The sequence below is a fragment of the Serinus canaria genome, chromosome 11, assembly GCF_022539315.1.
Source record: "Serinus canaria isolate serCan28SL12 chromosome 11, serCan2020, whole genome shotgun sequence".
Taxonomy (NCBI): Eukaryota; Metazoa; Chordata; class Aves; order Passeriformes; family Fringillidae; genus Serinus; species Serinus canaria.
Window position 1 is genome coordinate 13,130,168 of NC_066325.1, and position 27,411 is coordinate 13,157,578.

The 27,411-nt window shown below is 43.3% G+C and overlaps 1 protein-coding gene across 3 annotated transcripts; it reads left to right on the forward strand.

The window, feature by feature from the left end:
• The first annotated feature begins 66 nt into the window (after window positions 1-66).
• On the forward strand, window positions 67-27,363 carry PDPR (pyruvate dehydrogenase phosphatase regulatory subunit). 3 transcript variants are annotated; one of them, XM_009090675.4, is made up of 18 exons: window positions 67-509; window positions 896-1,195; window positions 3,486-3,619; window positions 4,610-4,691; window positions 4,783-4,946; window positions 5,982-6,103; window positions 6,902-7,019; window positions 8,383-8,532; window positions 11,451-11,643; window positions 13,420-13,544; window positions 15,192-15,347; window positions 15,450-15,583; window positions 15,971-16,119; window positions 17,405-17,517; window positions 17,871-17,965; window positions 18,590-18,679; window positions 18,952-19,134; window positions 20,014-27,363. In XM_009090675.4, exons 2-18 carry the CDS (start codon window positions 969-971, stop codon window positions 20,416-20,418), a joined length of 2,640 nt encoding a protein of 879 aa, XP_009088923.1. In that variant the 5' UTR covers window positions 67-509; window positions 896-968; the 3' UTR covers window positions 20,419-27,363. The 3 variants fall into 3 exon arrangements, with proteins under 3 accessions (XP_009088923.1, XP_018770188.1, XP_050834729.1); XM_018914643.3 differs by having other exon boundaries at window positions 899-1,195; XM_050978772.1 differs by lacking the exons at window positions 67-509; window positions 896-1,195; window positions 3,486-3,619; ... (1 more) ...; window positions 4,783-4,946; window positions 5,982-6,103 and adding an exon at window positions 7,370-7,474.
• The last annotated feature ends 48 nt before the right edge of the window (window positions 27,364-27,411 follow it).

Below are 27,411 nucleotides of genomic sequence, written 5' to 3' on the forward strand. Positions count from 1 at the left end.
GCGCTTGGGGGGAGGGGCCTCGCCTGGCCACGCCCCCGGGGTTGGTCGGGGCGGGTGACGCACGCGCAGGGGCGGCTGTCGCGCGGCGGCCGCGGCCGTAAAGCGCGGAAGGTCAGGCCGGCCTCGCTCTGCCCCAGGTGAGCCGGCGCGGCCCCGCCGAGCCCGGCCCCGCTCCGCGACCCCGGCGCGCCGCCGCCGGCACCGCTCCGCGCCCTCACTCCCCTCCCGGCCGCCCCGCAGCGCGGGGTCGGGGGCGCTGGCGGGGGCAAGCAGGCCGAAGCGGGAACGCCCCGGCCCGAGCTCCCTGACACCCCGCGCCCTGACAGCCCCGTCCCTCAGGCTCCCGGCACGGACCGGAGTCTGCGGGTGGGGGAACCGCCGGTGCTGCTGCAGGGGGAGCTGCCGTAGCAAGGCCCTGGGGTAAAGCTTGTGGTAAAGCTGTTCCCGGAGGGGCCTCTCCAGTGCCCTGTGCCAGTTACTCTGACCACAGACTTCGTTTCCTTCTTCAGGTAAAGGCCTGGCAGCGTTAATAATCAAGCTTATTTGTGCCCTAATTACTTCTGGCTTTCGTAAACATTCCAGAGCATGACCTGTGCCTGATGGCCGTTTCAGCTCTCCTCACGGTGTGAGAGCTTTTCTACCTTTCGTCTGGGTTTTTTGTTCATTGTCAAGTTGCACTGTGTCAAAACCAAAGGTATAATGCTCTGTTCCTATTTCGTGATCTAAGTTTAAATCTTAAGGGCAATGTTGTTTCAGGAGTAACTGCCCTCCTGTTTGTTTGCTCATCAGCTTTCTCATGTCCACTTATACCCAGCACACCACGTGATGTTTCCTTCTGCCAGCCTTGTGTGTAATAAGATAAGTGGTAATGTGAGTCTCATTTTTTCCTTCCTAGAAGGAGTGGTTCTGAGGTAACATCTGAACACATCTAGGTGGTGCTTTAGGAAAAGTGACAAAGAGAAGCCGGGATGTTTCTCCGATTGCTGTCCGATATCCAGTGGAGGGCAGCTCACCCGAAATGGAGGAGGATGACCAGCTCCCAACGAAGTACCTCCACCACAGCAGAGCCTCACCCGGTTTCCCTGCCAGCACAGGCACAGGTTGTCATCTGTGGTGGTGGGATCATGGGCACCTCTGTGGCCTATCACCTTTCCAAGATGGGCTTTAAGGATATAGTCCTACTTGAGCAGGGCAGGTAAGGTTTTCTGGTTAAAGACCCAACAAAGCAAGACTTCTATGCAGAACAATATCTGCTGTAATGTGTTATTTCTCTCTCTTTACCTTTTCCCTGGGGGAAATAAGGTTATACAGAACATTAATACAACACTTACTGCCCCTTCCCAAGCACAGGGCTCCTCTGCAAGGTGAAGGGTATCTCTTGTGTGATTGTGGTGGGGTAGCCATAGCATGGCCAGACTGCCACACAGCCATGCCATTTCCCTCTGCAAGACAGAGAGAAATTAAGCTGAGAGAACTTGTGGATCAGGAGAAAGATATGAAGATTGTACTGCTATGGGCAAAACAGACATCCTAGGGAGAATTAATGTAAAATAATGACTTTATTTCATGACAGTTACAATAGATTCATGTAGTGAGAAACAAAAAACAAGCATTAAAACACCACCTTTTGTTTCTTCTACTTCACTCCTGCACTCCAGGGTCTTCTACCTCCGCACAGTGCCCTGAGCAGCATGGGGGTGACACAGTGGGGTGTGATCAGTACTGGGCTCCAGTGAGTGTCCTGCTTGTGCTGCAGTTCCCATCAGGAGAGCTCTACTCTGGTCTGGGTTTTCCATGCACCACAGTTCCTTTGGGAGATATCTAGCTGCTCTGCTGTAATCACAGATGACCATGTAAAACAATGCAGCTGGCAAAGATGATGGACCATTTTAAAAGAACTAAAAGTCCACGTTACTCCTGCAGCCCCTGTTGACCTCTCAGAGCAGGATGCTGTGTGTGTCTAAAGCATTACACAGCCAGCAAAGCTCCAGAGATTGCAAGAGGTTATAAGCAGGCATCACTAAAACATCGCCCTGTAAGCTGGTTAAATGCTCAGATTATCCACTTTGTGGGAGGATTTAGTGCCTCTCTGTAAAATGGCCAAGGCCGTTATGGTTTGGCTGAGCAGAAATGCCCTCAGTGAGTTTGGTCAGCTCTCTGTAGCAGAGCACATAGTTCCTGTTGAAAGCTGTGCATCCCAGCATTTCCCCTGTTGTTTTAGATATCCGTTTCAGAGGGTCATTTGTGGTGTTTTAATTAAGCAGCTTGGGGATCCTGAGCATGAGACACTACTAAGACTTTAGGGTTTGAAGAGGTATTTATTGTAGCAACTTCTAATGCCCTAAATAAGTGCTGGACTGTATATTTATCATCTACTTTAGATCTTCCCACCTGATATTGCCTTCAGAAATAATTAGCTGTCATTCCTGGAGTTTGTGTGGCTGGGAAGCAGCAGGTTCTTTCTAGCTGCAAAGAAAAAAAATTGGATATTCTTATCTGAGACCTTGTGAGTGTGGTCATTCTGAGCAAAGTGCGGTGCTGGGCTGCATTTGCAAGGGAATATAATTTTTGCTAGCTTGGAGCAGGATTTGAACAGCCCATTTAAGATCTGCAGTGAATTAAGATGCTGTGTAGGCTCAGTCTGTGCATGCTCAAGGAGAAGGAGGAATATTGCAGTAGCAGAAATGTCTTATGAGGAGCACAGCATGGCAAGACTGTGCTTCTTCTCTTTGGGTTGTCGTTGAGTAGGGGTGTAGCAAATATTCCTTACCCAACTGAATCTTAGGTTGAATTACTGAGAGAATATAGACATGCTGGGCTGAAAGCAGTTGTGTCAAATGGAGAAATGCAGGATGGCTTCAGCAGCAGCAAAGATACTTTGGAATTGTGGAAGCAGACTGCAAGGGAGATGCTTAAATCTAATTGCCTTGTCTTCCCCTGTCCATGCTGCATGGAGTTCTGTAGGTTTCTGTCTCTAGAGCAGCTTTTCACCAAATAGCTCAATGGTTTAAGGACAGTTTTAGAAGTGATAAGAAACACATGTCTGTCTATGGCAGTTGATACAGGGTGAGAGGGACTTGCCCATACTGTAATCTTCAAAGGTGCAAGACTCAAAACCAAGTTAATTTTGATTTGAGGGAAATGCTGCTTTGGGGAAGGAAAGAGTTAGGCAGCTCAACTGAAGTGTAAGATTTTTTAATTTTTTTTTTTTTTTAACAAAAAGTGCTTTCTTTGAAAAATGTCAGTTTTTAGGACTTGTTAAAGAGAAATTGTCTTGGAATGCAATGTGTTTTCAAAAGTGAGCAAAAGGAATGTCATTCTAGAGGTTATGTCAGCCCTGCATCGTCCAGCTTAATGTTGTTCTGATGTGTTTGGGGGAGAAGTTGCTGTGTGGTTTGTGCTGCCAGTGGAGCTGCTGGAGCAGCCTGGTGTGGAGTGTGCACCTGGCAGCTGTATGAGGCCCTTCTCTGTGCCTTCTCCTGCAGGTTGGCTGCTGGCACCACTCGTTTCTGTGCTGGCATTGTGAGCACAGCCAGGCCCGTGTCCATAGAGCTGAAGATGGCACATTATTCAAACAAGCTCTACCAGCAGCTGGAACAGGAGACAGGAGTGCAAACAGGTACTGAAAGTGTCATCATGGAGTAATCTTTGGGAAACTGAAATACTGACACTGAAATATGTGTGAATAAGCAATAAAACCATACTGACTGTGGTTTTACAGCATCTTAAGGCTTGAAAGTCCTGTTCAAAAACAATACATATGGACCTAATCAGATGCAAAGTGATGTCATAAGTGTAATCAGAATGGGGAGAAGAATATCAGATGGGCAAACTGAAGGCAGACTACCTGCAAATTGTGACAGTTTGCATGTTGTCTGTGACTTGGGCAGACAAGGGAATTTTCTCAAGGACCTGGAAAATATATTGCAGTGACTGGAGCAAGTTGTCCTGTTCTGTGCACGGATTCACTCTCAAAAAGAAAATGTGGTTAACAGGAGCACTGAAGCATAGGCAGAGCTGTGTCTCTTACTGCAGTCTAGCCCTGGAAATAACAAAGAAGATTATGTTTAAATTCTTCTTCTCCCTCCAAAATGTCTGGGCCTGTACCTGATAGGAAGAACTCGATCACTAAGAGTTTTCTTCTGATAAGAACTTGACATATATGTCAGACAAATGAATACCTCAATAGAGGTTCATAACTTTGTCTGCAATTAAGATGAATACTAATTTTAGTGCAGGTGTTGGAGTGATATAGTATCTGCTTTTAGTTGTTGAAGTTTTATTCTTTTGAGTAGTCATTAGATCACTTTTAACTTTTCTCTCTTTTAATAGCTACCATGTGTGAAATTCAGGGGTTTTTTTTATAAACAGGAGTGTATGCAGTAGAAAGAAACACAATTAAATATTAAATTGCTTTTTTTAAAAAGTTCTCTCATGCACTTTTATATTACTAGCTTATAAGTGTTTAAAGTTATTTGAGGATGTGGGATTTCTAGGCTCCTTAGTAGTGGAAGCAACAAGTCTGCAATTATATTAAAGCAGTGAGTCTGAGATGGAGAGGAATTCAAGATCCTGTCCAAATCTGACTTGACTTTTGTCATTGTCATAGGGTACATGAAGACAGGCTCTATTTCACTGGCTCAGACTCAGGACCGACTGATCTCTCTGAAGCGCATTGCTTCATCGCTGAAGTACGTATGAGCAGGAAATACAACTCAGCTTCTGTGTGCACCAGCTCTCCTGCAAGACAAATGACATTGTGTTTCTTATGTTCTGTGGCAGTGTAATGGGAATACCATGTGAAATAATCAGCCCAAAGAAAGTGTTACAGCTCCACCCAATGATCAACATCCATGACCTTGTAGGGGCCATGTATGTGCCAGAAGATGCACTTGTGTCGTCTGCCAATGTGAGTTTGGCTCTGGCAACCGCTGCCTCAAGGAATGGTAGGAGCCTTTTCTATCTATAGAGTGCTCTCCTGCATGATAGCTATGTTCTGCATCTCTTTTGATATTCTAACTGAGCACTGAAGACCAAAATTCTGTTATTTCTGTGAAGTTCAGATTCTTTAAACCTGTTTATTTCTGAAAAAGCAGGCTGATTTTTTTAATAACATTTTTTCAAAATAACATTTTAATAACATTTTTTATAATGTGCTGAATGTTTACAGGTTTTCTGGGATAGTTCAAGCACCTGTTTGATGTTTGTAGTGGTTACATATCTACACCTGTTTGTTGTCCTTAGTGGTTACATATTTTTCTGAAAAAGCACACACTCTTTCCTTCCTAGAACTGACTCATAATTACACATCAAAATAGTTAATTACCTACAAATGAAAAAGAGTGTCTGAGCCTTGTGGAATATTTAATTGAGCACATACGTTTTGGAAATAGGTTTGGAATTCTTTTAATAAATGCTGTTTGACCAGTGTGTGGTTTAAAAGTAGGGGAAAAGTTAAATAAGATAACAGGAAATAAAGGTCATTAAGGACAAAAGTCTATCAGATTGGAAGAAGCTGCTTAGGAAGATACCTCTCAGTTTCTTTTAGCCCAGCTTGATTGCATACTGGTTATTGTTTTTTTTTTTTCCCCCCCACAAGATGACTTATTTCCCATAAGAGAACCAGTCATGCCATCTGTAACTACAAATTTGTTGCATAAAGGAATTGTAATAGAAAGAAGTCCATAGCTGAGACTCTTTTTTTTTGTTGTTTTTTATGTTTTTGTTACTACCTGTCTATTTATCACCCAGATTGTCACATGGGAAGAAAAACTGTAGCTCTTCACAGTCTCAGCCAGTACAAATTGTACATGTGATGTTTTACAAATAACAGGGTTTTGCTTAAGAATTACCGGGTCAAGAATAGAAATCTTGTCTCCAAGAGAAAATAAGCATTTTCGTTGAACGTAAGGGTTTAAAGCTAGCAGTCTGACACATTAGAAAGGAGGCTCGTGGCATAGTGACTTTGTGTTCCACTCCAGGTGTCCAGATTCATGAGCGGACGAGTGTCAGTCATGTCACAATCCAGAAGGGCCAAGTGACTGGAGTTGAGACTGACAGAGGGCGGATTCAATGCGAGTACTTTGTCAACTGTGCTGGCCAGGTTGAATTATTTAAATTTTTTCTTTCTTGTTTCTGTTGCTTAAGAATATGTGCACTTCTCTCTGGTTCTTTCATTTTGTTTTTTTGGGGGGGTTTTTAATTGTTTGTGCTTTGGCTTGGTTTGCTGGACTAGATCAAATCATGTTACTCATCAGCTTATCCCAGCAGGATAAGGAGGAGTGAAGGAGGAAAAGCAGTGCTTGCCGTTTGCAGTGCACCAAAGGCTGGGTGTTAATCTGCTGACGGTACCTGCAGCTTGTTGGTACAGCTCTGTCCATGGTCTCTCTGCTGGGAGGTTCACCCTTCTGACAGGAAGAACTTCACTTTGGCTGTTAGGGAGACAGTCCCTTCTCTCTCACTTCCCTACTGAAAAATTTGTTTGCTTTTACTCCTTAGTGTCATGTCTTCTTTGCTAGGAAATACACCTGACAATTGCAGTTTCTTGGCTAGCAGCTGTCCCCCTCGTTATTAAAGGGTCTTAGTTTAGGCACCTAAATGCTGACTATTCTGCTTCTAGGTGCTGAACCTAGTACTGACTTTGGTCTACAGATCTTATTTTGCTTTTGTTTTGTAAGCTGGTACTTCTTCGTTTTGAGTTGGCGCTCCACTTTTCTAGTCTTTATCCAAAACAGTTCAAATTTTAAGAAAAGATAAAAAAATGTCTTTTTAATGTCCCAAGGTCTGAACCAATTGTTGGTCTTTTATGAAAGCAAAATCAGAGAGGTGCTTATGTCCTGCTCTTTTCCTAAAGCTGTTGTTTTTTTCTTTTCCATTCTGACCTGTGCTTTTTTGATTTCAGTGGGCCTATGAGTTGGGCCACTCTGGGGAGGAACCAGTCCATATCCCAGTCCATGCCTGTGAACACTTCTACCTCCTGACACATCCTTTGCAGGAGCCTCTGTCGAACAGCTTACCAAGTAAGGATTCTTCAGCTCTTCTCACTTTTCTTGGTGAATTACACCTGCCTTTCCAAGGTGACCTGTATTTTGTGACAAAAAGGCCAACCTCGGGCGATCAGTCCTCAGCTCATTTGGGATGTGAAGACTTCTCTCTGAATTGCTTTGAATATCCTTTTTCTGTGGTAGAAAGAATATCTTTCTTTACTCTTGGGGAAGCTTTTCCTGCAGAAAATGACTTTGAGAGTTCGTCAACTTAGCAGGAGAATGACCTTGACTGTAGCTCAAGTAGAAGTTGTGTCTGAGTCTTGGATTGTTGCATTTCTGGGCTGGAAGAGTGTGCTAGCCTTGGCACTATGTTTTCCTTGCAGGCTGCTGGCCCCAAATGGCCCATCTATTCCTTTCTCCAACTGAAGCTAAGGCTTTACAATGGCATTTACATGTCTATGAGCTGTAGGGGCAACCAAACACTTGAGGTAATTGCTCCTCCCCCATGTTCTGGCTTTTGGATCTCTTAAAAAAAGGCCTTTGTGTTTAAAAACTGTGGTTGAGAAGTAGAAAGCTGTACTTATTTACTCTCAGTTGTTACCAAGATTTTCTGCTGCTAGTGAGTAATGTATACACTGTCCAGGGAATTGAGATCTCTGGATGGAGTCCAAGCGGTTCACTTTTATTTGATGAATTATAACCTCTGTATATGTGTATATATGTATATATTCACATACATGTATTCTCAGCTTTTCTGAACATGGCAAAAATTGCTGTGGAGCATGTCAGGTGGAGTAACATAAATACTTCAAGTTGGCACACTACCAGTGGAAGGAGCAACCCAGTACTGACTGATTGTCCTCACCCCAGTGCTGCCCACTTTTTTTGTGCTGGTGGCCTGCAGTAAGCTGGATGTGTTGCAATTTAGCTGTTCTTAGAATAGGAAGAGAAAGAGGGGCAGGGCAGGACATGCCTTGGTGGAAGGTCTGGTCTTGGGTGCCATTTCAGTAGAACTAAAGCAGTATAATAGCTTCTCAGTGCTCCAAGGATTCTGAATCCCTCTTGTGTCCTCTCACTTCTGGGAACGCTGTCCTGATGGCTTGGGGCTTCTCAGGTTTAATTCAGTTTACTGTGCTGTCCAGAAGTTAACATCATGCGTGGCTGTGGTGAGAGCTAATGGTTTAATCTAAACTGGCTCACCAGGGTGTCACATGAGAACCAGAATGGTGTGACAGCATGGGGCTGGGGAGCTGAGACTGTCCCTTCTCATATTGAGAGACTGCTGGCTTGGCCTGGCATGTCACTAGCCCTCCATCATTGGTGTTTATGGGACAACAGCCTGAGACAGATATCCCTTCTCTCAAATCCCTTCTCACCTTTTCTGTTCCCTCTGCAGCCATTGTCGACCTCGATGGCAGGATCTACATACGCAATTGGCAGGGTGGCATCCTCTCAGGAGGCTTTGAGAAAAACCCCAAGCCTCTCTTCACGGAGGGACGGAACCAGCTGGAGATCCAGAACCTTCAAGAAGACTGGGATCATTTTGGTATGTTAGGGAAGAAAGGTTCCCACAGCAGTGAAACACATGCCTTCAGCAGAAGGCAGAGTTCATGGCAGTGTCTGCTGTCATTGATCTATGGGAAAGATGAGCGTTCTCTCAAATTCACTCATTTCTTCAATTTGCTGAAAAACTCTTTACCAAGGGCTGCAGTACCTGAAGGGAGCCTACAGGAGACCTGGAGAGGGACTTTTGACAGGGAGTGCTAGAACAAGGGGGATTGGCTTCCAAATGACAGAGGGCAGAATTAGATATTACTAAGAATTTTTTCCCTGTGAGAGTGATGAGGCACTGGCACAAATTGCTCAGTGTTTAAGGTCAAGTTGGATGGGACTTGGAGCACCCTGGTCTAGTGGAAGGTGTCCCCACCATGCTGGGGTTGGAATTAGATGAGCTTTAAAGTCCCTTCCAACCAAAACCATTCCAGGATTCTGTGATTCTGTGGTATCTGTGTAATGTTTAAAAACACCCTCTAATCTTCAGCATGTATTACCTTCCTCTAGAGCAGCAAGGTACATCAGCTTCCCAGCACTGCTCTTCCATTTCAGTTGTTGACTGCCAGTGCCACATGCTGCTTCTCTTGTGACAGAGTAGATCAACACTGTTGACCTGCCACATAGCTGTGGTATTTTGTTTCTGTAGCTCTCTTCATCAGGGACTGACAAGTGCATTTCTATCAGTCAATGGCAGTTGCTTTGTGGACAGAAGTTGGTATTGTGGCTTCCCAGACTTCGTCCGACCATTGACAGTGGTTTATTATATTCCAACTCTTCAGTCTTTCTCTTCTCATTTTATTTGATTCTGATTTTATATTCTGCATGTATTTTTACATGGAGGGCTCTTTCTTTAGGAAAGAGTATAGCATGGTCTGTGAGTCCCTTTCTTCCCCAACCACTCCTGCCTCTTTGATACCTGGCAAGTTGTTATGTGCACTGTCATCTTCAAATTTGCCTTATATTCAGGAATCCAGCTTTCCCTTCTATCAGAGCTCTCTGCATCCCTTGTGAATACACATGCTTTGTGACCTTAGGCATGGATGGATTTTCAGTGATTTCTTTCTGCAGTCGTAATATGTTCTTCCAGCTGTGCTTCAAGTTAAATTGAATAATTTTACGTTGATTTCTGAGAGACACCATACTGATACTGTAAAAGTTTAAACTCCAGGGGGTGAAGCCAGGATGGGGTGCTGTTTTGTGCTGGCATATGCTAAAGGTTTTTAGATCCCTAGATGCCTACAGACTTGCTTGAAGATATTAGCTTCAGTAGTGAGTTGCTCAAGCTCTGCACCCACTTCATTTTTGGTTTTCATTTGGATAAAATGAAAAGGCACTGCTTGCTGGCACCTCCAGATTGCCCAAGCTTCTCAAGCAGCTGCATGCTATGTTCCAGCTTTGCCCTTTTATCTGTTCAAATGTGCTGAACAGTTGAGCAGAGTCAGAGCTAACTCAGGCAGTATTTGATCCTTCTCTAGGGCCACGCTTCCTGGGGTTTGAACTCTTGTATTACTGCTTTGATCTTTGTCGTTGGAACACCTTTTGGTTTTAAAATAGTCTGTGGAGTTGCTTAAATTGGACTGAGTACGAGAACAAATCTAGCACTGATCTCTCTTTTTATCAATAGAAAAATAGCCAGGGTCTGATTCTGGAATTCTAATGCTTGAGAAAGGGAAGAGAAAGAACAGGTCAGTTCTATCTGTAGCTTCTTAGGTAATGTGAAATCTGATTATTTTACTGCTTGTGCATAAAACTCAGGAGTGTTCTTAGGGCTGAATCTCGAGGGCTTTTATCTGGAGTACTAAGCAGAGGTAACTTTTGGGCAACAAAAGCCAAGTAGATATTTATTAGCATTTATTAATGCTCTCAAATGTCAAATTGTGATGAGTTGCCAAAGGATTTTTCCAGCATGACTGGGCAATGAAGCAGTGAGGAAATTCATGAGGATAAATGTGAAGTGACACAAATGCATGAGTGTGTGTGGGGATGGTCTTGTTTTCACCATGTGACATGATGGGCTTTGAACAGACCTTGAGGGGTTGTATTAGTTCTGTTAGTTCTGTGAAGACATCAGTGCAGCAGTGGTCAAAGCAAAAAACACATTAGGGATTACTGGGAGTTCATTATGCAACACTAAGTCCTTGTTTTGCCAGATGCTAGTTCTTGTTCTAGGCTCCCTGTTTCCAGAGGGTATCATAGGACTGGAGAAGGTCTGGTGGAAGAGCAGCAACAGACTCACCAAAGCTTGGACTAGTGTCTAGGAATGGAGTGGCTGAGTGGGTTGGGGAAAGGAAATGACAGAACGGAAATAAACAGAGGTCTATAGAATCTGGAGTGAGACAGACAGGCTGGAAGGGGGATTCCTGACCACTGTTTCTTCTAATGCTGGGAGGCATAAAAAGAAATTGCATGTGAGCTTTAAAACGAAAGGCGGTGATTCCTCATACAACAGATTTTAACACATAAGACCCCTTGTCTGTGTCTGTTGGATTTTTTCGCAAGGCTGGGAAAGACTGGTCTGGTACTTGAAAGAGACCAATTTATGGGTTCTAAATACAGAAAAATATACCAAATTTTTAGCTAAGCTGATGATAGGTGGAGGTTTGCAAAGTGCATATGACAAGTGTCCTATACATTTGCCTGTTTGTACTCCTCACTATGTATCTATTTAATGTCTGTTCCTATTTCCCAAACAAAACTGAACAGTGCTCTTGCACTGTTGAAAATAATACTGGGCTCTTGGTCTGGATCAATATGGCTACTTTTATTGTATGCTGTGTGATCCATTTTGGGTAGTGTAATTCCAGCAAGTAAACCATTTCTCCTGTGACTGTCAAAACACGGAAGCAGTTTCCACCTGAAGCAGCTGAAATGTGTTGAGACTATTTTTCTCTTTATTGTCTTGGGTCCTAGGACCCCTTCTGAGTGCCCTCCTGCGCAGGATGCCAGGTTTGGAGGCTCTGCAGATCATGCAGTTGGTGAATTGCCCAGAGTCCTTCACCCCAGACATGCGATGCATCATGGGAGAGTCGTCCACTGCACGAGGCTACTTCGTTCTGGCTGGCATGAACTCAGCTGGCATCTCCTATGGTGGGGGAGCAGGCAAGTAAGTGGTCTATCACTGTTGTGTGTGTAAGTAAGGCTTTAGCCAAGAGACTGCTCAGATGATCCTCCTGTGTAGAATGTTCTGGTTGGTATTTGTCATCTCTTCTGACAAAGACTCCTCTTTCATTTCTGACTTGAGTGAAGGAGAGGAGGAGTTGCTGTTTTCTGATTATGTTCTCCAGTGTCTTTAAAACCTGTGTTGGATTCTCCTGTCCTGCACATCTCACCTCTGGCATCACATCTGACTTAGCAGGGGATCAAGTAAGCTTCATTAAAACTATGTCAGAGGAGGTTTAGGTTGGATATTAGGAAAGGGTTTGTCACCCAGAGAGTGGTTGGATACTGGAACAGGCCCCCTAGGGAAGTGGTCACAGCATCAAGCCTGCCACTATTGAAGAAGTGTTTGGACAATGGTCTCAGGCACCTGGTGTGATGATTCTTGGGGTTATCCTGTCCAGGGCCAGGAGCTGGACTCAGTGATCCTTGTGCATCTGTTCCAACTCAGGAGATTCTATGATTCTGTGATTCTATAACTGGTATGATTTTTTTTAAACTACCACTGAGAGATAAAAGCTTAGCAAAGCAAATATATTCCCTCATCTCCCGTGCTTCATGATCCTTTTTATCATTTGATTGAAGCCTTCAGATCAGTCAAGTTGATACAGCAGTAGATTCCTGTGAAAGCTGTGTGAATCTGTTGCTGATGAAACACCATATATATGATGGCAGTGCTGACAGTAGTTTCAGACTGTCCCCTGCAGTAAGCTAGGGGTGTAATAATTTCCCAGTAAAATCCAGATCCTGTGTTAATACAGATTCTTAGACAGGCATTTAAGTGTGATCTCAGCAGCAAAGTTGCTGAACGATCATTTCTCCCTCTGACTGCCATTTAATTTTGGTGACTGAGCATTCCTTCTGCCACACAGTCTTCTTAAAAAACTGCATGCTTTTCATGCTGGTGTCAGTATCTGCATTTGTCTTCACTAGTTTATGTCTATTGTCTAATAATTTAACTCACCAGAGAAACAACTCATAATTATTTTTTGTTGTCACATGAAATACAGAGAATCTTTTCAGTGAGGTTCTCTTAAGAATCAAAGTCATTTCTGAAGGTAAAAGCACTGTTTGTTCATTTATTGCTACAGCCCTAAAATAAACAGCTTAGCTTGCTAATGTAACTTTTCATGGTTAGTTCCAAACCCCCTTTTGTTTGTTGTCTACTGGCTGTAAACAGAACCTTCTGCTCTGCTAAATTCTGCGTTGCCTGTGTCCATTAGCTCTGGAGAATGCCTTCCTCCTTCACTGCTGGAAGTGTGGCTAAACATAACTTGGCTGGCACCTTGTGCTGAATGAATGCTGTCACTGGTAGTTTGTGGCTGAGCCTACACCAGGCAATGAGAAATGAGAAAGCAGAAGGATTAAACTCCATTGAAATATATTTGCACCTCCTTTTGTATCAGAATCCAAGCATTTGACACAGTGTCAACCAGGTTACCTGTCCCGGCTCTAGCTTCATTTAGCACATGTCCTGAACTTCCTGCTACCCTGTATGCTTCATCCTAATGGGCAGTTAATAATTTGGAAATCTGGTGGATGCATTTTATAAAGAGAAACTCTCCAGATTCTGCCAGTGTTTAGAATACCATGTTACATGTCTTCTCTCTCGCTATTGTAAACAATTCTCAAGTTCAAACTGCTTTCCTTCTGACTTCAAAGCTACACTTTTTCCCTTGACACATTGGCTGATATCTCAGTCTGTCTTTATTTCTTCCATCAGGTACCTGGCAGAGTGGATAGTAAATGGGTATCCATCAGAAAACGTCTGGCCCTTGGATCTGAAACGTTTTGGAACCCTTCAGAGCAGTCGCACTTTCCTCCGTCACCGTGTGATGGAAGTCATGCGTAAGTGAGGTCTCTGCTTTTAGCTCTGGCCAGGCTGTCCAAGTTTTTGCCCTTTGCTACACTGTCTCTCCTCTGCTATCACTTTGAGAAACATTTTCCTTCTTCCTGACCTCCTTCCTGGCAATGCAGCCTCTTCCCAGGAGAAAGGAAAGGATGAGGGCTTTTTTGGTACCAGCATTCTTATTAACTTTTCTAAAAAAATGCCAATGGTACCTTGCTCTCCTATTTCTGTGCTTTCCCTCTGATATAGGGAAATTTGTATCTATGCCTGTAGGACTCCAGCATAAAAAAGCAATGCCAAGGTCTTAACTGGGAATGTTACACTGTCTCAAAGATTGTTATTCTTTGCACATCATTACAGCGTGGAAATACCTTCACTTCCAACTTATGGCTGGGTGACCCAGTTATCTTGCATAATTCAGCAAGTCTTCGTAGACATACTGCTTTCTCCTGTCAAAGTTTGTGATAAATACCTTGCAGAATAGATTAGAGATGCCATTTTTCTTGTCTAAAGCCACACTTTGTTTCCTCCTGTTGTTTGAATATCTGTCATATTGTCTGAATATTGTGGATGACTTCTTTTCAAGTTTGAAATAGAAGTACGAAGTGCTCCACAGTTGCATAACAGGAACAATTATTTGAATACCAAGTCTGAACTAAAAACATATGTTCGGGTGAAAGCAGAGAAGCTGGGTAAACCTCTTAGCCCTGCTATATCTGGGGAATAAAAATCTCATGCTGCTTTGACCTTCCCAGAAAAAAAAATCACTTTATACTCTGATCATTATTCTGCAGTCTCTTTCCAGTACAAACTTCAGTTCTGATAGCTACAGTATCCCTCTAGTTTTTACAGAGTGAACAATGTATTCCCTTTTTGAAGTGTTACATTCCCATTCTTATCTAGTCTTACCAATACCCTCTCTTTCAGGAGTACCAATTTGAGATATTGCCAATAAATTCATTAAATTGTTAGCTATGAGGCAGAAATTATGGAAGTGTTATGGAAGTGTTCAGTAAGAGTTAGTTGGCTTATCTTCCGTTTTAAGCAGTTTTTGACCTAGGTAGAATCTTGATATTTATAAAGTAGTATTCAAGCATCCTTAAGTTATTACTCTCCCCTGATAACTAAAGAGGATGCTAAATGTTTATTTGTTTTCTAAATAAAAATATTCTATACTAGCCGAACAGATAGAGAAGCCATTTGGAAAAGCTTCAATGATTACAAAAGGCTGAATTGCCAGTATTTAAGAAAGCAAATGAGATGGTCCCTGTAGCTATGCGCTCTCTACCCCAGCATTAGCATTGTCAAAATATCTGATATAATGCACTGCAAGGGAAGAATCCTGCATAATTAATGCTAGTCAGCATGACTTCATGAAAAATAGAGTTTTTGTTATCTTGCAGAATTGTCATGAGACCCTAAGTATCTATAAATATAAGTGTTCTGTGCAAATATTGTTAGTCTGATTTTGAAGAGCTATTAATGGATCAGAACACATTTGTGGATTTACAAAGGCAGGAAAAGGAAGGTTGGAACTGTTTTGAGGGAGTTTTATTAATGGTTCAGATATTAATAAGTACTGATAATCTGGAAGAAAAGTTTAGATAATCACTTTGCCTAATAAAGGATCTTTATGACCATTGCAGCCCTCATGTATGATCTGAAAGTTCCCCGCTGGGACTTCCAGACTGGCAGGCAGCTGCGCACTTCACCGCTGTACGACCGCCTGGATGCACAGGGAGCCAGGTGGATGGAGAAGCATGGATTTGAGAGAGTCAAGTATTTTGTCCCACCTGGGAGTGGTGAGATCGTATTTTCCTCTGCCTAGTGCTTCCCAATTGGTCTCAGTAAGGTCTTAATTCATCCAGTTTATTAATTTTTCCTTTGATTTTTCTTTGTACTAGATCTGCTGGATTTGGATCACAGCAAAACCTTTTACAAACCAGACTGGTTTGATATTGTGGGTTCTGAAGTCAAGTGCTGTAAGGAAGCAGTTTGTGTTATTGACATGTCATCTTTTACCAAGTTTGAAATAAGTGTAAGTACCTAGGAAGGGACCACCTGATAAAGGTGACCTTTAGTTTATTATTGCCTGCTTTTGCAAAAAAACTCTGTGTCCTATTGAGGATAGATAGAGGAAGTCACACTGTATGCCTAAATTCAGGCTGTACCACAGTATTTAGCACAGGTTGGGTTTTGTCTGTCAAGGGCCCAGTTTATAGTAATATCAGCTTAGTCTATACATAGAATTTGACCTCGGGAACTGTGGCACTGTTGTATCCTGTTACGCTCAAGACGTCAGTGTCACAATCATCACAAATTGAAATAATTTAGGCCAGGATGTTGATGCGATCTTAAGCTGCCCCAGTGGATTTGTTTTGCTCAGGCAGCTTGTCTGACTTTCTCTTCCTTTTGATTCATGTAGTCCACCGGAGACCAGGCCCTGGAGAGTCTGCAGTATCTCTTCTCAAATGACCTAGATGTGCCAGTTGGGCATGTTGTGCATACAGGAATGCTTAATGAGAAAGGAGGGTATGAGAATGACTGCAGCATAGCCCGGCTCAGCAAGCGCAGGTGGGTGTGCAGACAGCATCTTTAGCCATCACCTTTTTGGTGTTTGAGCCTTTAAGGGATTCTTCATGGAGACCATAAACTTTCATCACCACCCTGAACTAAGAAGTCTCACTTCTCCACTAGTATTCCTAATTCAGTAACTTAAGTGAGAGGGAGCTTCTGAACTTAAAAACATTGGGGAAAATAAGCCTTTTTCCAGGATTACAGATGAAAATAGATTTCCTCAAATTGTTAGACCTTTAGAAGTTTAATTTCTTATTTGAGATACAATTGTTTTTGGCAGTCACTGGAGTTTATTAATTACGTAACTATTTAAAGTGCAAACTCCTGACCAATGTCCTTACTGGAATTGCACATTGAAAATACTGCTTTTTGATTATTTCAATTTTCATTGCAGTATATGTACTCTAATTCTCAGTTCTGCAGTCTTGTATCATTCTTTTGTGCTCTCTCTTGCAAGCTGACATGATCACAGGATTTTACCCTTAGACTCAGCAGTTTGGGCTCTCTTTGGCATCTGATGAAAAGCTTTCTCGTTTTTAAGAATTTTATAGCCATGTCCCAGCTGAGTGTTGGATTTATTTTTCTGGGTGGTTTTCTATGTGTGTTTTCACTCTATTGGTGTGAAAGCATTTTGTTGCTTCTCTTTCAATTAGAAACAGCTTTTCTTTCTCTTCCACTTCTGTCTGCATTCATGTTTTGCTTGAAAGTATTGTCCTCTCTGTGAAACCAGTAGCTTCCCTTTTTGCCTAGTGGTTTCTACAGATGTTGATGTACTTTAACTCACAGTTTGTATCAGACACACACACACAAGCAGCTCATTTTCCCATATCAAGTGGAGTTCTGTTTTTGGAAACTGTTAATAATAACCACCATTGTGCGTGAAAAGACTTCTGCTAAAACAAGAAATTGCTGTGTGAACCATCTCTACTCTGACTGTCAGAGTAAAGAGAATCACTGGTGGTAAAAAGCTGCAAGTCCCTTCTGCAAATCAGTTGTGACCTTTGAGATAGTCAACTTCCTACAGAATTCCCTGTGTTTCACATCTAGTCACTTCTTGTTGCCAGACCACTGGTAATACTTGAAGCGGGGGATTTTTTTTCATGACAGATGTAATGGCATTGATCCAGAGATGTGATCTGTGGTTCTCACAAACCAGCTTGTTTTGATCTTCTGTTAGCTTGGAAACTGCCGAATGGCTCGAGTAGTTGATGAATGAAGAATGAGCTGATTCACTTTGTGGTTGTTCTTTCATTGTTTCTTGGGTTTGATTTGTCTGTTCCAGCTTCTTCATGATTTCCCCTACTGACCAACAAGTTCATTGCTGGGCCTGGCTGAAGAACCGCCTGCCTGATGACAGCAACCTGGTCCTAGAGGATGTGACCTGGAAGTACACAGGTAAGAAATCACTAAAAGCAGACCTCCTCAGAGGTCTCCGCTCAAAATCACAAATGGTGTCTCCTGCTGCATGTCAGCTAATTGTTTAAAGTGCCTGGAGTTGCAATTTAGTCTCCTTTCCAAACATTTAGATGAAAACAGCAGTTCAGAGACTCTTTTCTGGCAAGCCATGAGCTAGAAGAAAGCATTCTTTTACTGTGGGCTGTCAGGAGAGAGTTTAATGACTTTCTCCTCTGTTCTTAAATGTAAACACACCTATTGGTTCAATAAGACTTCAGAATTGGAGCAGCATGTTAGACACTACGCAAGACTTCTCCAGTTTGATCCTAATGCTGTTTTGTTCCCCTCTTTAGCTCTCAATCTGATTGGTCCCCGTGCTGTGGATGTCTTGTCAGAGTTGTCCTATGCCCCGATGACTGCAGAGCACTTCCCCTCTCTCTTTTGCAAGGTGAGTGACTGTTCTTCTCTTCTCACTCTGCTAGGTTTTTCAAAGCATGGGTGGAAGGACAGGAAAAATGATTTGGATAATTGGAGGAGAATTAAGATTTACAGGAAGGTTTACTGCTTTTACTGAGCTAGGTTGGTAAAGAACTCTCTAGGCTCACTTGTCTTTGGGTTGTGTTTGCTAAATATATAGGTGAATATGCATTTGTTTTCAGTATTCCTCTCACTGTAGACTTGTCACCTTTTGATATCTAGACGTGTTTCATATAATCAATTATGAAGCTGTCAGAGGGGCAGCTGGGAGTGGGGACTCTGACATCACTGTCTCCTATCAGCCTGTGAAAAGGCTGAGCAGATAGTTGCTATTCAACTTCTGTCTTGTATCTAGAATACAACCTGTGTCCTGACCTAGTTCCAGGGCTTATTGCCAAGTGTCAAGAAATTACTAACAAGGTTTGGATAATGTGACATCGCTATTTGAATTTGGAAATTTAAATTTGTTGCTAGTATGTGCAGGTGGCAAAGGGGAGAGAGGGCTGGACAGTGTGGATGTGTTATGCATTGTGCTCCTTCTGGATCTCTGTGCTGTGTTCCAGTTTGGATGATTTCACCCCCTCTGATTCTGCAGGAGATGAGCGTGGGCTATGCTAATGGCATCCGTGTCATGAGTATCACTCACACAGGAGAGCCTGGCTTCGTGCTTTATATCCCCATAGAGGTAAGAGTGCACTGCAGCCTGAGCTAATTAAAGCAGTTGCTTGCATGCATAAATCGGAAGCATTTTCCAAGTTGACTCCAGGTGATGAGGTGTCTGATTTGCACCACAGGAGAGCTGCCTGCAGGCACCAGGGGGAGTTTTTCTGCTTGGTATTGCATTCCAGTGGAGCAGAGCTCTCATGCTTCAGTGGCAGGGGACAGTGACATTCCTGGTGGTGCCAGATGCTGCTGCTCTCTTCTGGTGCCAGTGTGTGTTTCACCCTTCCATTGCAGTACGCCCTTCATGTGTACAACGAGGTGATGAACATGGGGCAGAAGTACGGCATTCGGAATGCCGGTTACTACGCGCTCCGCAGCCTGCGCATTGAGAAGTTCTTTGCCTTCTGGGGCCAGGATCTGGATGCTTTTACCACTCCTATGGAGTGTGGACGCGAGTTCCAGGTCAAGCTGGATAAGGTACACCACCTTCTGCACGGGGTTTGGTGGGAGAGCAGAACTGGACTGAAAGGCTGCCAGCCAAGCAGATGGATGTGTTTTTATGGATCTGTGTGCAGTAGCTGTAACGTATATTCTTGTACTTCAGAAGGTTGCTAGAAATACAGAAATGCTGTTTTCCTCCTTCCTGGGCAGCATTCCCAGTGACCTGTGCCTGGTGCTGCTTATGTGTGCAGTCCCCAAAGTGGCAGTGGTGCTCTGTACCTTACAGATGCTCAGAATTCTTGCTTCTCTAAACTGTTTTCCCAATCTGATGAAGCAAAAGACAGCCTGTGCACCTGGTGTCATTTAATGGTGTTAAATATGAGACTAGGCACCAATAACAGGTGTTCTCTATTTTTAATAAAACAGGGGAGTTTGTAGAACAGTGTAGATTTATATCACACTTTTGTGATAGTAGGTGCTGTTGCTATCACTGTCTTGTTTTCCTTCTTCCATCTTTGCATGAGCCAAAACAAATGCTTGTATTGATTCAAGAAAAGAATGTAGCGACTAAGGATATAAATTTCATATTAGTTACAGTTTCCCTCTTGTTTATAAAGAAGGGTAGACTTGTGGAACAAGAAAAATGTCAAAAACTGGAATGGAGACATGGTTTTCACTAGAGTGAAAATTAGAATTATTTTACTCAAGACCAGCTTCACAAACATTTCTGTGTGTTTTAACATCTGGAGCAACAAACATGACAGAAAAGCTATCTGAGCTGTGCTTCTTGTGTATGGAGGCAGCCCATTTTGATGGGGCATAAGTTCCAAGGGTAAATTGCTCTGTTCTGCTGCAACTCAGCAGCTGCCACACTTGGTGTCCCTCACATCAGCTGATGCTCCCTTTTCCCCACAGGGAATAGAGTTTCTTGGCCAGGACGCGCTGCTGGAACAGAAGCAGAACGGGGTGTACAAGCGCTTTACCATGTTCATTCTTGAGGACCATGACACGGATATGGACCTCTGGCCCTGGTGGGGGGAGCCCATTTTCCGCAACGGCCGCTACGTGGGCAAGACCACCAGCAGTGCCTACAGCTACACCCTGGAGCGCCACGTCTGCCTCGGTTTCGTGCACCACTTCGACGAGCAGACAGGAGAGGAGCTGGTGGTGACAACTGACTTCATCAACCAGGGAGAGTACGAGATTGACATTGCCGGGCAGCGCTTCCAGGCCAAAGCCAAACTCTACCCCTTCAGCTCCCTCTTCGCGCAGCGGCGCCGCAAGGATGAGGTGGAACTGAGTGGCTACCAGAGGGAGTAGTGCTGTGTAGACTAGACCTGCCCCTTGTCCCAAGCTGGAGTCTTCTCCCACCATCTTCCAGCCCTTTCTCCTCACCTCATATATTTCTCTTTTCCTTTCTTGTCCTGCAACTTTTAAACTTTTTCCAGTGTGTTACATTTTGTAAATTTTAAAACTTTAATTTTCAAGCTTTCCCACCCCTGTCTGTCTCCCTCCTTCAACCCTTGCCAGGCTCCCCAGTGCCCCAGTGGATGAAGCACAGTGCTGAACATGCAGGGATGCCTGTGTAGGAGTGAACCCCACCGAAGGCCCTGGCCTTCTAGTGATGGGAAGGGTTGGGGTGAATCCCTGAAGACTGCACCCTTCCTCTCTCCTCTCCAGCATAAGGCATAGGACAGCCGGTCTTTGCTGCCTGTGGTTCAGGTGATGGCTGACCTCACCCTGCTCTCCACATACCATGTGTTAGAGGGGTTGGTGTGTCGATGCACACGGCAATAGAATGATCAGCTACCTCACTGGCATGAGACAAAAGCATTGTGTGAGCACAGCCTAGAGACAGGTTTTGGTGTTGTCCAGCCTGTCACTGCCCTCCTTTGTCCACCACTTTGATTTTTCCCTAGCAGGGAGTAGATTTAACATCAGAGTATCGAGATGATTATAGTGTTGGTAAGTGCATTGTTGGTGGGATTGAATTTTTTGTGTGGGGTCACTGAAAGTAAATGGCCTTCTATAAATATAGTCAAAGATCAACATGTGCATTTCAATTCTATAAAGGAATGTTGTTTTTTCATTTTTATTAGCAAGAATACCGATTTCTAACAAGGATAGATGTTAGTGTTTAATGTTAAATAGCAGTGTTGAAATGCTGCTTCTGTTTAAGCTGCACAATATACAGTCTCTTTGGGGATTGTCTTTCACTTTGTTTATGTGACTTGGTCAAACTCATCTGGCAAGGTTCATAGAGAACTTGTGTTGGTTTGGGGAACTTGAGCAGCAGGAGGGGATATTATCTTGTAGTTTTAGCTGCCTGTGGTTATTTTGAAATGGTAGGAAAAGACGCAGCATTTGTCTCACCTGTGGTATGAGAAACACTGGGTTTTCTACTGCTGGTGAGGAAATGTCTCAGCAGCTCCTGCTGGACTCAAGAATTTGTCTTCTGTTTTCCTCCTCAAATCTGTTGCACTTCTTTGTCTCTCAGTAGTACCTCAGCTGAAGGGGTTGAATAAGGGAGTGAAGGGAGCATGGTAGTGGGATTATAAAGTGCTTTTCTTCAGCACTGCTCTTTGCATCTGGCTTCTCATACAGATACTCCAGATGGTGCAGCTGGAAATTCACCCCTTCTTCAGGTGTCAAAATTTGCCAGTTCAATCACTGATGGTAAATGGTAAAGAAATGGGGGAATGCTGAATTGCCTTGTGCACATTTGCATCATCTTCATATTTTGAGCACAATCAAAACCCAAGATGCTTTTCATTTACTTGAAAAAGATCTGTTAAATGTTTTCCCTGCCTCTGATACTACATACTTCTCATGGTCTTTCTGCTTCAGCATCTGTTTTGGACTTCAAACACAACCTTGCACTGTTGTCTGCCCCGTTAGCTATGGTGAACACTTTCTCTATGGCCTAGAACCACTTTTGGACACTTTATTTTCCAGTTAAATGGTGAGCATCAGTAATGTAAATATGAGCTGAAAAGCTCCCCTGGTTCTTGTTTTAAGTTTGCTTTCTGCTGCTTTAGTTGCTTTAAGCTGTGCCTTCAGTTGAGTCTGTGGCTGCCAGTTCAGGAAACTGTAAGGGATTTTAGGATTTGAGCATATGGTATAGTAGGTTGAATGTAGATATCACTCCTCTGAGCATGCATTCCTTTGTCTGTGGTGAGTTCCACTGATATGTGTCACTTTTTCCAGGATTTCAAACCTAGTTCTGAACTGACATGCTGAATTCTCCAGTTTCTGAAAAGGAGTAACCACACTGGGACAGTTTTTTGAGATCTGGCAGCCCCAGAGTACTCTCTGCAGCTGCTGTAGGCGAGATTCCGCCTGCTTGTCATTTTCTGCCAAATTCCCCTATTATTGCTCTCTGAACTGAAATTTTGCCTGGTATGTTGGAATTAATCACTTAAATGAAAGGTTCATAAAGCATCTAATAGCAGTTTAAACTCTATAATTATTACTTCTTGCATATCTTTTTTGCTTAGAGAGATACCATGATCCCATTGTTCCCATGCTGGCCGTGAGTACCAGGGAGGACTTTGGTCCTTCTCCGTTGGTTTTATGGGGCACTGCATCACCTTCCTTATCCATGGAAACAGGCATTCAACCAAAGAAAGAGTTTTGTATGTGATATTTAGGATGTGGAGTAGCCCTTTTGTTTAGGGTTCTTAGAGCTTCTTAGAGCAGCCCTTCTGCTTAGGGTTTATTGACCATCTGTTGTGGCTGAGTAAGGAATGATACTCCTTCAGGAGAAGGCAAAGTATAGGGCCAAGGTGTGCTGAAGTTTGCATTGAAACTGCTGAAGAGAGATTTTAGCTTGAGCTGTTCAGTTCTCTACAGAGTTAGAATTAGTTAAGACCAAACTGGAAAGCTAGGAGCATACTGTCCTTTACCAACCACTCATTCCAGCTGCATTATATTCTTCCTGTGATTATTTTTCCTTTTCCCTAATTTATTGGTGCCTGCTCGTTCCTCAGGCAACTTTTCATACATGGATGTCTCTTCTCCAGCAGTTCTGACAGTAAAATTGTGTTTTATGAGCTACTTTTGTCATTATGTCTGCTAAGGTTTATTTTATGTCTGAAAGGTTTATTTTATGTCTAGATCTATTGACTTTTCCATACCAAAAATAGAGAGTGGAAATAGTTTTCCACCATGATGGTAGATATAGCAACACTTTGTGGAACGCTGTGTTTGCTGTTTGAGACTTGGGTGGTTTGGTAATTGTCAGTCTTACAGCTCATTAACGCCTACTCCAACCTTCCCTGCTATGAATTCTCTTCTTGTTTTATATCAGAACCTGAGAGGTCTTTAATTGCTGCTCAGGCTTAGTCGATTTAATTTCTGGTGTAGCTATTTTTAAACTTACAATGTAAAGAATAGTTTGCCTTTACCAACTTGAACACCTGTCAAGAGGACAATTGGATCACGTTTTAAAATAGTGATACCAAGTTGGAGGAAGATCCTTCTAGCATAGAGTTTTCATCTTGAGGTATTAAGCAGTGATGTAAGACTCTAATCCCTTTATCTGATGATTAAAGTAGAGTGCCTAAAAAAAGAACAACTAAATCTGTTGAAGAGTTGCGACCTTTAGTATAGCTTCAAATTAGAAAATTAAAAATCAGATCTTCGAAGCTGCTGTAGCAAAGTCTTACATCTAAGATGGTAAATAACAGAAACTGTAAAACTCTACATCCTGATTCTCATCATTAAAACTGTCTTAAAATGCTTTTTGCTAAAAAAAGTGGTTTGTTCTCATTCTGCACAGTAAGACTATGGACCTTGGATTGGGAAACACAAAAATAGCATCTCTCTCTCTGGGGCAGTAGAAGGAGAAATGGCCTCATTCTGTGCTGCAGCAGCAGCTGCAGGTCTGCTCTCTGCACCTTGTGTGTATCAGTCACAGGGTTGTTACCAGTTCTCTGAGTCTTGCTGTCCAGAATGGGAACAGCTCTAGATTCTGTTCATAGAGGCATCTTTGCAGGGAAGGTATCCAGTAAATCCATCTAAATATGTATCCATGGGAAGGGCTGGCTCGCCCAAGTGCCATCAAGGGAACTTAGGGAAGACATAGCGATTCCTTCCATTAAATGCTTTTTACAGAGCTATTATATTATCTTAACCTTGCTGTGCCCCTTCCTAAGATACCCTGTTTTGTTAGACCTTGAGTGAGTAATGCAAGGCTTGAGTAAAACTGGTACTAGAAAAGCGGGAGTATATGGTTCATATTTAACATGAAGATAAAATTAATCGTCTATTTCTAGAATTATGTTTTCTGTTTCAGGAGGATGTGTTACAGTCATTTTCATATCCATCTTTGCCAGATTTAGTTTTTATTTGTTTTGTCCAGTATCTGGATTTGATAGGCCTTGCTGGACAGTTACTTATTTTGTGGCAAAGAAGGGAGGTTATGTAAAGCTTCCACTGCATCTCCACATCTTGGTGTAAGCTTGGATTCCTCCTTTCTCCTGTTGCATTTCAGTTGCCATTGATCATGTTGCTTTTCCTATAACACCTCCAAACTCTGCTGCTGTAGAATTTCTCATGCACAATGTTCTTCTCTTCCTTCTACCTGATGCTTTGTCATCGGAGCCAGGTTGGCCCTAGATCTGTGTCTCTGTATCAACTTAATTTATTCAACTTTTAGTTGATGCTGATACCAATGTCAGAACTCTAGGCAGGTTTGTGGCTGCTGTAAATCCCATCGTATAACCCTCCCTTTCCCTGTGCCACGATTTTCCCACTTTCCTTAACCCTTCTTTAGTCTCCTCAGGTGGCTGAGTGCATTAGTCCTTTTGCCATCAGAGAGTGAGGCACAGCAAAATAAAAATTGGTGGAGGGATGATGGAGTGGCTGAGTTGGAAGGAGAGGTGCAGTAAAGGTTTGATCCTTTGCTCATTATTCAACTCCTTAAGCCCAGCCTTGGAGAGATGATCAGCTTCAATTCCCTGCTCAGGAAGCATCTTCCTCCTCAGCCTTGATGCTGGACAAGTGAGAGCCCTGGCCCTAGGCAGAGTTGGGACAGCATTAGCACTTATTTCCCAGCACACATTTGCCCCTCTCATTAGGATAAAGGAGATGGTTCCACACAGGAGAAGTTGGAACTGTGTGCACTTGATTGCCTGGAGCACTTTTGTCTCCCTGGCACGTTCTTGTAGCTGTAAAGGTACAGCACTGACATCACCAACCTCATCCTTCCAGCACATTTGATCAGAATGGTGACATTTTGGGAAGAGATCTGTAAAAATGAGGTAGTTCCTGTGTCAGGGGAATGGGGAGTTGCTTGCAAGGGAAGAAGTGATTTTTATTTAAAATACAGCTTTTGGCTGCTGATAATGGTGAGCAAAATGTTCACAACCTTCACATTTGTCTTCCCAAACAAGTTTATTATAATACTGGGTCAGAATAATTTCTGCCTGTTTCGGGATGTTTTCCTGTTTTAAACTAAGTTTTCCTTAATTGATTGTTTGGATTTCTATTAAAAAAAAAAAAAAGGCAGTCATGGAACAAAACTCAAGAAAGGCAGGGGTTGGTGTCATCTGATGACTTCAAGCTGTCACTAAAAAGCAATTGAAGTTTTTCTTTGCACTTTAAACTTTCCTTCAGTATTATGGCTGTAGCAGTGTGCTTATAGCCCTTGGCATGAGTAGTCCTTGCATTTGAGAGAGGAAAAAAGAATGAATATTTATAAATGCCTTAAAGCTTTAGGTGAGGTGTTTGGGCACTAGCTGTGCCTGCCATTTGATTTCCTTCCTGGAAAGCTGTGTGCTGTGCGCCCAGAGATGGTAATTTTGAGCAAGCACTGAAGGATGGTGGAAGCTGCTATTGCAGTATGAGACTGGAATTTGTATGGAGCTGGGAGCCCTTGTGCCTGTCCAGCTGCTGGGCTGACACCTTCCTGTTTATTCCCTGCCCAAATGGATTTATTCACTTTTTCCTTCTGGTGTAATGAGTTTTCTTCTTTCTCTAAAGAAGCTTGGGCTGGTGTAGAGTACTCTGTGGGTGTCCCGTTGCATTAAAGGAAACAAAATTCTCTGCCTGAACGCTTCCCTGCTGTACCAGCTGACATTTGCAGGCAGGAGTCAGGAGAAGCGGGAGGGGAGGGGATCTGCTACTGCCTGTCGTGTTTGCTGAGATGGTTCTGAGACTTCTCATCTCCCATTTGTCTCAGAGCTGGGCTGGATTACTGATATCAGGCTGGCTTCTGGATTTCAGCACAAGCCAGAGCTGCTTTGCAGGTGTAGCCTGCTGGGCTGATGTTCTGTTAGAGATTCCACCTGTTTGGAGTAAGGAATCCTCAGCAAAGAGGAGCAGTGCATTATAATGAGGAAAGTGTTCACATTAATATTTACTGATTTGTTAATACTGGTAACAGTTGATCTTCCCACACAGATCCTTGACACCTGCTACAAGCAGAGCAGATACTTGGGAGTTGTCAGCCATCCTAGCTAGGACCTGATCCATTTTGTGTGCTTTGGAGGAAAAACTGTGCTATTGCCTTTCACCATGGCACCACTAAGGTTTTTTCCATGCTAAAGTTCCCTTCTTTTCCTGTAGTGGGATAGATCTCGCTTCTTCCAGTATAACCAGAGGTAGATTAGTACCTCTGAAGTCCTTGACAGGTTCTCCTACATCTCCTGGTCAGGCTTGCAGCAGGACACTCATCCAAACCCCCCTTCATGCTTTTGTCTCCTGAGACCAGATTTTAAAAGGACTGGGAAGATTTCTGATGCATGCTGCTGCCAGAATTTTAAGAACAACTGAAGTTTTAGCCTGTGAAAACACTCTTCTAGTGCCTTATGTTTGTGAATGCTGTGCAATGGATGTAGCTGAGGTGGGACAGAGCAAGGAGCAATGTCAGCATGGTTCCCCATCCCCTCTGCCCTCACAGGGCCTTGGCAAGCAGGTGCCAGCAGGTTGTCTCCAGCAGTACAGGGTGGCTCTTTAATCCCTTTACAGTGTGGGGTCAGAGCAGGCTCATGCCAGGTACTCTTCCTTCGAGGGAAACAGTGGTCTCACCTCTGCTGAGTTTGGATTTGGAGGGGTTTAGGAGAGACAAAGCTGCTCTGATTGCCAGACCCCATGGCAGAGGACATGGACAGTTGTTCCCAAGCGCACAAGTCAGGGTGAGTTTGCTGCTCTCCACTGAGGCCATCTTGTCATGTATGCTGTATTTATATCATGCTTGATTTCATATTTTGGTTGGCTTAAATGTTGCTAGGTTTGTATATTAATAAAGAGGCATTTTAACTACTTCTGAATTTTGCCGTTAGTTATGCAAGACCCTTGTGTGGCAGAATC

Bases quoted from the DNA above. Each gene is read 5' to 3' on its own strand.
- PDPR (XM_009090675.4), top strand. From the start codon at position 969: ATGTTTCTCCGATTGCTGTCCGATATCCAGTGGAGGGCAGCTCACCCG. The intron at 18,680-18,951 runs GTAAGAGTGCAC...CTTCCATTGCAG, and splicing joins TGCTTTATATCCCCATAGAG to TACGCCCTTCATGTGTACAA. The intron at 19,135-20,013 runs GTACACCACCTT...TTTTCCCCACAG, and splicing joins TCCAGGTCAAGCTGGATAAG to GGAATAGAGTTTCTTGGCCA.